General features: G+C 40.2%; 1 protein-coding gene across 1 annotated transcript; it reads right to left on the bottom strand.

Moving 5' to 3' along the window:
• On the bottom strand, window positions 5–9,758 carry LOC8085973 (E3 ubiquitin-protein ligase HOS1). Its single transcript, XM_002463867.2, has 10 exons — window positions 9,569–9,758; window positions 8,254–8,644; window positions 8,037–8,171; window positions 7,716–7,891; window positions 6,326–6,739; window positions 6,066–6,224; window positions 3,392–3,898; window positions 2,475–2,606; window positions 736–1,448; window positions 5–414 (listed from the first exon to the last, which is right to left on the bottom strand). The coding sequence occupies exons 1-10, from the start codon at window positions 9,569–9,571 to the stop codon at window positions 258–260; spliced, it is 2,787 nt and encodes a 928-aa protein (XP_002463912.2). The 5' UTR covers window positions 9,572–9,758; the 3' UTR covers window positions 5–257.

The following is a 12,645-nucleotide window of genomic DNA, read 5'->3' as shown; positions in this document are numbered from 1 at the left end:
AACATCAAATAAATGAGATTAGCACGACTGTTGGACTTGCACCTAGTGTACTGAACATCATGTACAATGCATTTGGTACAAAAGTTGGAGAATATAATTTGGTACATGTCATGCCTTTTCATTTTTGTTTTCTAGCATCCTTGGTGACATACACATTTCCCTTGGAACAAAGTATTGTTACATTAGGGTGTAACTATGGAGATATTAAAACAATCCTCCACTGCCAACAATTAAAGATCCCTGAGGATGTGGATATATCATCTTCTCGAAAATCTAGGCCGCCTTCTAGCAACAAGAGAAGCTGCGCTCTCCCGGTTTGTTCTCTCTTCTTCATCTTCACTAGACTCATCAGATCTCCACCTTGACACACCTTTGCTGGCTTGTGCTCCATCAACTGAAGATTTCTTGCTAAAGCTGGAATAAAATCATACTTGGTTATAAACCGGCCACATTGAAAGATAGGAGAAACAATAGACGAGGATTAAAATAAAAAGGCTGGAAACCAGACACTGCAGTCATCTAACTCTAGTATTTGAAAACTAATCAGTAAAAGAATGCCTGATATATCAGCCTTTCCTGGTGTACCAGAATTACACCTGAGTTACTGAGAACACACAAATTTCGTTCTAATAATGTTATGTTTCGAACTCTGAAGCCAAGTTCACACTAGGTACCGACCGACAAGGACCACAACAAAACATATTGCCAGAAACCAGAGTGCAGAATCATGATTACCTCAAGATGTTCTCCTTAGTTGGTACTTTATAATCCTCACGAAAACCAGCATATCCAGAGACCTTAGCAAGGCCATTTTGACCTACACCAGTTCCATTTAAGATGAAAGGCTTCTCAGCACGTGAACCAAACTGGAACTCTCCTTTTACAACAGAATCTTTTCCTTGAAGATAGGTGGTTTTGTTAACCTCTGTCTTCAACAAACTTGTTTGGTAGTCTTTCGTAGGTGTATCACCAGAACTTAAGTTCAAATACATAGGCAGTGGATCATGATCAGCATATTTAGTCCCTTTTTTGAAACCTGACTCTCCTTTTCTAGAACTGATATCTATAGCCCCCCTCAAAAATGGACTCTCAACATTCTGGCCCACTGTGGGGAACATACCCCCTGCAGTTGATCTCATATTAGATGTAGGTGGCCCCAGGGGTGATGCCCTGGTCTGCAGAACAGATGGGACCTTTCTACCAAACTCTGAGTGGCTGCTCCAGATTACACCACCAGAATCAGTCGATGCATTGTTTTTTGAGAGGCTTGACTTATTTTGAAGAACAGTCGTAAAAGTTGTGCTCAAGTCCATGACAGGATTTTGTGATTTGCCCACATGAGCTGGAGAAGATATCTGAGCAGTTCGAGCAAATTGACTTTTTTCTCCACTGTTGATGGCTTTCACAATCTCTCTCTGGACCTCTGGAAGCATGTCAAGGCATTTAGCCTGTATGAAAAATAAATAAATAAAATCAAAAATTGCATAAATATAACTGAAGCAAAACATATTTGTTTTGTGTTGAAGAAAGCAGGCTTCCACTGGTCCGTAGAGAGTGTACAGTTTCTTAGTTTGCTTAGAGCGAGGAAAAGCAAAAATAATGCTAATGGCACCTAGGCTATCTTTTAACAAAAATCATGGAGAATGATTATGGGCACACTATTCCATAAGACAGAATACTAATCCACAAGAACCTAACCAATAACTTAAACCTTAATCAATAGCAAGTTTAATTTTGATAGGAACCTAGGCGCTGAAAACCCTTGCAAAGAGTGTTGTCCTGGTTTAGAAAGAAATGTTTATGCCATTGTGCTAATAAGAGCAACTCCAGTAGCACACAAAAGATTGTTCGGCGGTGGCTGCCGTGAGCGCAGGACTGTTTAATGCTTAGCGTCGGACTATCCGGTGTGTTGATTTCCACTGTGAAGACGCACTTAGGGTTGTTCTAGGGTCAGCAAGGCCACCTAGAAATAGAATACCCACAAACTTTGCCGAGAAGCTTGCAGAACAACATATTAGGGTTTGGAGGAGATTAGGGAACAAAGAGAATAAAAAGTAAAGGCAAAAAGATAAAAGTTGTATTGATTGATCGATTGGATGTCTTAATCGGCCATAGCCCTTTATATTAATAGGGTGGGAGGTCTATCCCGGGGGTAGAGTCCAAATACATGATGAGAAACCGACCCAAAAAGGCCAAAACAAACATAGAAATTGAGTCCTTCTCGGACATGTCCTAAAATACACACACTGGACAGTCCAGTGGTCACGCACCAGACTCGGTGTGTGTGTTTTGCGCGGCTGTCAGTTCTGGGTGCAAACAGTATCCTTCCTAATATCAAGTGTCAAGTGTAATCTTTTCTGATTACATTATGAAGAGAAAAAAAATTGCAAGTTGATGAGTTGACAAAATAAAACATAACAACTAGACATGCATAATAAAGCAGAACTGTAGAAGTATAAAGTGACAGTACTTACAACCAAACTCTCTCTCCATTGAGCAATTGCTCTGATTTTTGAAGCAATCTCTTCAGTGGTATTTTCCAATTTCTTTTGCTCAAATTTCTGAAGACTACGATCAACCTCATATGCCTCCAAATACCGATAACGCTAACAGAACAGCAAACACAGGTAAGTTCTTCCACCCATGCAATAGAGAGCGAATGAGAAAAGAGGGGTTTTCCCTTAAAAATAGGCTTTGAAAAATAGAAATCATGGAATAATGCTGAATTCAAATGTTTATTTCTTTTCTATAGTATAAGAAAAATGAATTAAAGGTATTTATGCACCAGCATGCTTCCATTATGAAGTGGAAAGAGAAGATTAAAACTGTCAATGAATGTTTCTCCTTTAAAGATTTAAACAACAAACAAAAGTATGGAAGATCTTCATCATGAAACATGATAAATAATCAATAAAGCTTGAAGATAGAAACCTTCTTATGCAAAAAGAGAGGTATTGAGGAAGCCTTTAACCATGCCTTCTAAAAGAAGTACATCAACATAAGATGCTTTTAGTGAATATTCTGTTCGGTCTATTTTTTTTCATATGCATATATATATGTAAGAATCCATAAGCACCATTTTTGTCCTAGATTAATATAAAATAATCATATACGTCAGATTCTGTATGCATGAAAAAAGTGCTAAACCAGCTAATCCTTGTTGCTTTGAATTACATACAACCGTCGTATTTGTAATTTCAATGTCTGAAAGAGATGCATATTAAATAAAACAAATGCAATACATCAGTATATAGTAGATGAGAAATGACACAAATGAGCCTGACAATTTCATCATACCAGGATATCCAAAAGTTTTAGTTCCATTGGTAATTTCCAGAGTGCCTCTTAATCTGGTTTTAAATACAAAAAGAATGAGAATCAGAATATTTACCCGAAGGTAGTAGACAACAAGCAGACTACCATTTGGTTTCATGGGCATTTCATGAGCAGACTCAAAGAGGGACTTGTGAAGATGTTTCTCTTCCTCAGAATCCCAGGGCAGATCAATCATTTTATCAACTAAATTCCTTTCAATGCAGATAGTACAAAATTCGGTCATCATCATCTCAACATGATAAATCCAAGAGCTTTTGAATGCATCCTCAGAATGTGTCATATCTGCTGAGCGTTGCTCTTTCACCTTAGAGCAGTAGCTCCTATGATACATAAACGCTTCTGTAAGGAGGCCACATTCAATTCTAACACGGACCACAGTCACTGCCTCGCTAAGAGATGAAATGCCATCTTTTTCAAAGTTTTCTGTAGCAGAGAAGCTATCACGCCCTGTGCACTTCAGCACAAGAAGTGCCATATCAGGTTTGTGACGTTCCAGAAGAACTTGTGCTATCTTTGGATGTGTTTCCTTGCTAGAGATCTTGGGAAGAAGAGAGCAGGCCTCCTGCAATCACAAAAAAGTACACACAATACACCTGTGATCCTTGCAATTGCAATGCCCATTAAGTACTGTGAATTTTTTAGAGAATTATTAATTGAAAATTGTAGCATGCATTATTTTGGGTTATAGTAGAGGTTGCAAGAATAATATAGACTGATTTAGCATGATATGTTTGGTTATAGAAGCTAACTATGTTGATCAAAGGATTAGAGTTCAAAAGTGAGTTCAATTCCTGTGGATGTCTACTTGCCGGGCCGTCCACCTAAACCGAAGTGCCCAGGAGGACGTGATTCCTGGGCATCATTATCCTAGCTCTGTTCCAGAAAACGGAAGTAACATAGGATAATGGACCCGCTTCATCTGTCTGTCTTCCTCACCCACACACTGCCATCTCCTGCGTTACCATCCCCACCCAGCACACCATGCATCCCACTCCCCTGCCTCCCTCGCAAGCTCTGCCAGCACCAGCGTCGCCGCCCTCCACCATGGCCGGCGCTAACTGCTCTGGCCACAACGCCCCCACCTCTTTCCCTGCCCGACAGCTGTCCACCACCACCGCTGCACCCCTGCCACTGTCCCGCCCACCATCAGCTACCATCACCAGATCAGCGAGGCTCCCAGGCCATCCCTCTACAGCTGTATCCCCAAACCCCATCCTGTAACCTCACAGGGCGCGGAATCTGCGTGACGGGGATGTGAACGCTGTCACAGAGGTGTCGAGAGGGAGGCGAAGCGGAGGGCAGAGGAAGAAAGCGAGGCGAGGAGGAAGGAGGAAGAAGTCTGCTGTCAGAATTGATCTCAGCAATCCAAGGTGATGGACCTGATGTCCAGGACGTGCATCCTCCTGGACACCAAATAATTTTCAGATAAGTGTACGGAAATAGGGAATTCAGGGGCAGAGCCAGGCTCATTCCGTGCTGCCCTAGGACTGAAATTGAGTTTCACAACCTCTATAGGAACTGAATGTTTATTTGTGCTGATTAAATGAGATGACATCATGATTATATCGGTGAAGGGGTGGGTATTTGGCTTACCGAAAAATTTTGGGTTGGGTATTCCGGGTTTCAAAAAGTTTGGGTTTTCAGAAATGATATCCAAAGTTTGCCCCAAAAAACAGCTACCCCACATTTCGGTACCCGGAATCCGGGTTTGTGTTTCAGGTAATCCCGAACCACCCGGTTGCAGCATATACAATGAACAAACCAAACAAATTTTCATAGATCCAACCGGACAAAGATCACATACAACAAGAAACAACTCAGATCCATAACTGATTCCAAAACAATTCTTGCTTGAGAACTGTACCATCCGGAGGCGATGTTTGGCAACACCATGGTCATCCAGGCAGCGAGAGGCAGGTGTGAGATGCAGCGGCAGCAGGCGGGAAGCGAGAGGCGGAGGGCGCAAGCCACAAAATGAAGCGTCGGGCAGCAAAGGCACAAGGAGCAAGGTGATGAGGTGGTCTGGCCATGGACACGACAGGAGCTCGGGTGGGATGCAGCTAGGGTATGTTTAGGCAGTGAGATTGGGCTGGGGCGTAGGGAATTGGTCTGGGCTAAAAGTGTAAAATAGCATGTTGGGCTACTGCACGGCTAAAATTCAGGTACCAGAAGACACTACTCAAATTACCCAAAGAAAGTTTCAGTTTCTAGATTTATTACTGAAGATAATACCCAATTTTTTGGGTTTCGGGTTTTTGGGGTTCGGGTTCTGGGTTTTCAGGTTTGGTTTTCGGGTGTTGGGTTTTGTGCCCACCCCATGACACCAATGACCTTTTCATCTAGATATGCCCAAAGTTCACATTCCAATATAAGAGACACCTGAATAACAGGATATGTACAAGATAAAGTGGCACTGTGAGATGAAGTACCGTGGGAACCAGTTGTCTCTTTCCTATGTTCTGTTTTCATATTTTCTTTCTCCCTTTATTTTTGGGTCCATGAAAGGAGTACATGACCTTAGAAACTATAATTTGAACCGCTTTGGACAGACAGTAAGAAGATCATTGATAGAAGGCTAGTCTATATGCACATACATAGCTGCTCAAACTCCACAAAAGTGACACAAACAGGTAGTTAGGAGCAAATACAAGACCCACATCCAGGACATTGCACAATATATATGACAATTCAAATTTAAATGTCCAGCAAAACAGGTACAGAGCAGGTACCTCCAAGGCTTCTGAAGAATGATCGTCTAGAAGACAAAATACAAGGCACTCAAGCAATGTTCTATTAGTAATCCCAAAGGTAGCAGCAAAATCATCCACCAGATACCTCCATTCTGAATCTGGTCTACTCCAATGTCGATCAAATAGATAATACAATAACTGAGAAGTGTTAAGGAAATTTAATGAAGTAGCATGCCTGAGGAACAAGGTAAATATGATATCCCAAGCGACAAGTGAGATAAAAAAAAGTTGAAGGATACAATAGCTTGCTTTGCAATCACCATGTCTGATGCTCCGTGTAGAAAGAGTACATCAACTGCCTCACGCAAATTCTTAAAAGGGTATCTGTCAATACTAAAATGATCAGTTGTAATTGTGGAACAGAACATAGATGATGATTGTTCGTTCTGTAAACATGCGATTGCTATTTCTTCCTCCTTATCCCTATAACTTTGTTCAATCCCAAGGTTTTGTAGGGCCTGCTCGATGAATAGTGTACTCTGATTGGCTTCATTTATATCTGACCCTTTATCAGAAAATCCAGGCCATTTTCTTTCTTCTGCATATGCCTTCCTTTGAATCACATCAGAGCTCCATGATGTATGATCAGTGTACCTTGAGCAGATGTCCTGAATAAATCTATGCCTGATACACCAGATCATGGCCTCCAAATGCTGTAGAAAAGGGCTAAAATTAATACTTTACCAGGATAGAATGGTTATTCTGAAAGGAGTGTATCCTTTCAAGCATTTCAGTGACGTACAAGTGGATATACATGGCCCTAAGATACATATTGTTTCAAGATTGGAGTTTATTGAGGCATTATGCACAACTTTAGTGCAGTGAGTGGGGGAAGATGAATGGAAAACTTAGGATATCACTAATTGGAGTGACTCCTTAAATTAGAGATTATATATCAAGTAAAGTAATGCTACAAAATCAAATAAAGGGATTGTTGATGTACAGGCATCTTTAACAGATGCATTAGAAGCTGTCATAGCACATACTCCACGAAACCAATGGTACAGAATTGTTATATGATCTAATGCCATAACACTACATCATTAGCAAGCATCAAAGTGTAAGAAAGCATAAGGTTTCATAAACAAGAAAAGTGCTAGACATATACTCCATCTGATTGTACACACAGTCGTCTCAGGATTCTTGCCGGTCTAATTATTTTTAGTATTGATGCATAAAGAATTAGGTAGATTGAAAACATAAGGTTGATTTTTGCAGATTTATCATGAAGCTAGTTTCATAATATACAGCCCCTTTTGTTTTAAATATGATATTTTTATGAAAATTGCTAATCAAAGCTCCACATAGTGGGTTGTATCAATGTAACAAACGACTTGTATTCACGATTGGAGAGAGTCCTTATTACCAAAATGAACCAGCAAACTATCTTGAGCAGTTATGTCAATACTTGTCCAAGATCAGGATGAGACTAAGGCAAATGGGAGATAAAAAAAAAGTTTTGTTCCAATGTGTGCACAAAATTACATAATGAAAAGTAGCCCCGTGGTACACTCATCTTATAGAAATTTCAGCAATGCATGGACAAACTGAAGTACCTAGACTAGTTCAATGCTAGTTCTAAGCAGTGGTCTAAAATCCTTAGCAATAGAGGGATTAAGAAAGAAAGACCTGCTTTGCCTTCAATGTGTTCTCAATGAGTTGATGCAGGTCATTAACATGCGTTGAAACTGCATCAGTGAAAGATGAAACCATAACTTCAAGTACACTGTAAATTCCTGCCAACTGTGTGGCAAAATTTTGCAGTTGGGATAACTTAGATCTCATCGTTTCTAATCCAGACCTATCTAAGATATTGTTAAGGTTAGTTACTTAACAGATTTGCAGTACCACTTCTTCAACATGCGTGGCCCTGAACGCATGAAAAGCGAAACATATATAATATATAAAGCGTGTAACTGAATCTAGAGTCAATTGAACATTTTTGGATACAGATCACGCCAATCTCAGTAATGAGCACATTAACAGCCCTCTTGCACCAGTCCTTGATGACCACCTCATCCAAAAGAAAAGCCAGAAGTGGATCACTTGACACAGCATTCTCGTCCAAACAAACATCTGTGATATCTGATCAAAATGTTAAGAAAACAACAGAAAGAAGATGTGATACTGGTATAGAAATGCATAAGCAGACTCCTGAAAAGGATACAGTGGCAAATAAGGGAAGTAAGATTGTTCTGGACTGCAACATCGAACAATGAATGCAGCCGCTGGACATCCATGCTAACAGGATTGCCATGGTCTTCCTTTTCCTGAAATCTTTCATCGTGCTGCTTAGAAATAAGGCCCGCTTCCAAGCACTTGTAGTAAAGACGTAGCCGAACCCTATTTCCATTGTCCGGTATTGAACTCCTGCAAATTGGGCAGATGTCGCATCTTTGGCTGCACTCAGCACATAATGAGGCATGGCCACATGAGTTAAGCACATGACGAACATAGCGGCCACAGCTACTCAAGTCTCTAGTTGCACGGCAACGCTCAATTCTGGCCTCCTTGCATAGCTCGATGAGATCAATGGATGCCAACTGCTCCAAAGCATTCTGCCAACAGAAATAATTTTTTCAGCAACTACCATCAAAATTTTACTCCATATATACAACATTTTATTAATTGATTTGAGGCCACATGGGGCTCACTCAAAAACCAAAAAAAAAGAGACTTGTATGTACTTCTTAGCCACTAAGCTAATCGACACCATGAAAACTGCTAGATGGGAGTACAAAAGAAAACTAAATGCTACAGTTACTTAAGCTCACAGACAGGTTGTGGATGTAAACACACACACGCACAAAGGTCTGTCATGATTTGAATCTCATACACCTCTAGTCCTCTACTTTCAAGTATGGGCTCTTATGTGTGTGTTTCTGTTGGGCTGTGGAATAAGGAACATACGGGGTATGTGCCTTGCCTCCAAAACATAAACTAGACCCTTGAAACAGAGCTCCATGCTCCCAAAAGAGAATGAAATGCAGGAACAAAAGGACTTGCTGCATTCAAAAAATCAATCCCCCTATAAATTATTTACTCAAAAATTCAGTGGGGGGATGTGTAGTATCCTCATATCCAGGGTGCCCTAAAGTAATTCTACCCTGGCAAAATCAGAGTTTCACAGGATAAATTAACGTTTACTCGTTCTGTGGCAAGAATAGAACATTTTGCTCTGAACAAAATTGGTTCAACCAATTGAATGCCCTAAAATGTGCCGAAATAAAACCCAGACTTCCTGCAGCTAGCAAGCAGCTCATGAGTTTTGGAGGCAAAGAGAATCGAAGTTAGTAGGCATCATTCATGTATACGCTTGCAATTAGATCAGGCCCCATTACAAATAACCAACTAGCTAGGTTAGGCTTTGGGTGCTGCTCGGTTTCGCGCAGCGGAAGTGAATAGAAGGGGCGGGACAAATAGGGCTTTGGGTGCTGCTCGGTTTCGCACAGCAGGAAGGGGAGAGAAGGGGGCCGGCATACCATTTGTTGGGTACTCGTTGCCGGAGAAGGGACCGACGAAGACCTGGGAATCTGGCGTAAGGCGCCAGTGGCGGTGGCGGCGGCGGCGGCGCGCTGAGAGAGAGGGAGAGAAAGCACGCGCGGGGAGAACGCGAATAGCCCCGTGGGGAGCGGTTCGGCCGAGGCCCGAGGGGGAGCGCAACCGCACGGGCCTTCTGTTGGACATCAGGACATGGGCCGTTAATTGTTCAAACTTTTTTTCAGAATTTTATTACTCCGTATTTCTTTCCTTCCCTCTTTTAGTAGTTTACTAGCAAAACATGCCCGTGCGTTGCAACGGGGTATAGAATTTATTATTTGATAATTGTACACTTTTTGTAAAATTTAAGTGAGTTTAGTCCAACCTTGAATCAAATAAATATAACCCCACCAAAACAAACAAAACTACCAAACTAATATCGGAAATCACCTTGAGAAGAAATAGAAAAAAATGACGTCCCATAAAAAAAAATCAGAAATCTTCATATACAGTGGAGGGAAAAGAGTAAAAAATGATATACAAATATGTATAGAAATTAAAAGGGGAAAAATATTACGTAAAGAAAGCATAAAAGCATCACATGAGGGAACAAATCCATTAAACAGCACGTCAGATCAGTCCACTTTTATTGTCGCTCAGTGCAATCCAAAGCAAAACCAGCGGCGCAGTTAGTGACAAAAGCCACAGCCACAACCGCCACATAATAATACAATTAATAGGTAACAGTTCTCAACATCCTTTCATCACAGCATTTGTTCGAGACATACATGAACAAAGCATATGTAATTCCGTATGATTAAGAGGAAGTACCTTGTGGCCAGCATTGATGCACCACAAGAGAAGGAACAGCCGATGAGAGGGCGATCATCTCCAATCTCGCTACACTCTAGGACAAACTCCCCAGCTTGCTTCACGACGAGTTCGGCCTCCGCCTATAGGTCTTCATCGGAATCCTCGTGGCAGTGCTTGGCCATCTCAATCCTGGCCTTGGCACGGGGCAGCGAGTACTGTGCAATGTCGACACGCGCCTTGAGAAGCTCCTGCGTGCCCTTGGTGAAGAAGGGGTACTGAATCTGCTCCTCCTTGCCGGTGCATGCAGCGTGGTCGTCCTCCTGCGCGCGGAGGAGACGGTCGACCTAGCCATCGGCCTCGAGCCGGACCATGAGGGCTCGGAGGCGGTCGTGGCGCTCCATTTCACGCTCGTCGAGGCGGCAGAGGCAGGCCCACACGGCCATGGCGTAGGCGCGGCGCTGCTAGAGGAGCTCCTGCACTGATTGCTCGTGACGCTCCCACGCGGCACGGTGGTCGTCGGAGACCTCGTAGTCGGCCTCGCCTCCGCCCTTGACGGAGGAAGTGGCGGCGGCGGGACGGAGATGGGAGCGATTGGCGGGTGGACGGGGACGGGGAGCGGAGCCATGGGAGGAGTGGGGGCCGGGGGCCACAAATTTTTTTTTTTAAAAAAATTGCTTTTCCTCAATTTGGTAATATTGCAACGGAAGAAAAACATCAAATAACCCTATAAAGTGATGACATAATGCTACATATCTATTTATATTTATCCTTTTTATAAAATTTAAAGTCCATAATTTATTTTATTGATAACCATAACATCTATGGTATTAGATAGTTAATATTTACAATAATATGTAGCTTAAAACATATTTATTTAATAATAAAAATAGAAAATAGTTAAATTTTATCTCACTCTAATATTACCTCTTAATATGCCTCAGTATTATATTAAAACATGAGAAGTTTGATGCTAGCATTATTTTTTAATTTAGATTAGGATTGCTATGAAATATGAATCAAGCATCACATTAAATAGGCTACCATTAAATTTTTATAATAATTGAAGCAAGATAACTATAATTTTAATTTTACAGTAAAAAGCATAGGCAAGCATTTCCAAAAAAAAGTGTACTAAAATTTGTGATAATTTTTGTTTACTGCATGGATCTACATATGTGGAGCTGAACAAAATTTGTTTTATAATTTTTAGATTTTTCTATGAATTACTATGTATTTATTAATTTTCAGCCGATTTAAAAAATAAAAGAAAAATAAATTGGAGATTTTACATTGGGAATTCTAGAAATTTTTTATTTTTTTCTCTCTTCCATCGTAACGATTGTAAGTAATATGAGATTTTGCATTAGGAACCCTAGAATGTTTTTTATTTTGTTTTTGGCTTCTAGAAACCTTGGAGGGAGGAGGCGATCGTAACCGAACACGCACAGGAGGCGATCCTAACCGGACAGGATTATGGGCAGAAGAAAGTATTTGGCAAACTGAAATTTTGGCTCTTTATAGATAGGTATAGAATAGTAAATATGCCCTTGCGTTACAACGGAAAAAATATTAAATGGCCATAGAAAGTGATGACATAATTTTACATATCTATTTATATTTATTCTTTTTTATAAAATTTAAAGTCTGCAATTTATTTTGTTGATAACATGACATCTATGGTATTAGATAGTTAATATTTACAATAATATATAGCTTGGAGACATATTTATTTAATAATAATAATAGAAATTAGTCAAACCTTAAATTACTCTAATATTACCTCTTAATATACCTTAGTATTATATTAAAACATGAGAAGTTTGTTGGTATGGATCTACATATGTGGAGCTGAACAAAATTTGTTTTGTAATTTTTAGAATTTTTATGAATTACTATATATTTATCAATTTTCAGCCAATTTAAATAATAAAAGAAAAATAAACTAATAGGATAAACACTTTGCATTTAATCTCTTATAATTTCTTTATTCTCAATGTGCTATAATGTATAAAGAAGATTTTGCATTAGGAACTTTTAGAAAAACTTTTATTCTTTTTTTCCTCTCTGCCAGTGTCGAAGCCAACGATTGCAATGGAGATTCGTATGGACGCGTGGGCAGACTCGGTACCGACGGCAGAAAATTTTGGACAGACTGAAATTTTCACAATTTAATAGTAGAAAATAAAAAATAAAAAATATAATTTTTTTCTAAAAAACAGAAAGGCAAAAAAAAGGTATGGTCCGTGTCGAAGCCTAGCTGATATTA

Source organism: Sorghum bicolor, chromosome 1, assembly GCF_000003195.3.
Source record: "Sorghum bicolor cultivar BTx623 chromosome 1, Sorghum_bicolor_NCBIv3, whole genome shotgun sequence".
Classification (NCBI taxonomy): Eukaryota; Viridiplantae; Streptophyta; class Magnoliopsida; order Poales; family Poaceae; genus Sorghum; species Sorghum bicolor.
The sequence above is the reverse complement of the archived record's forward strand: the minus strand, read 5'-3'. Positions and strand labels throughout refer to the sequence as shown.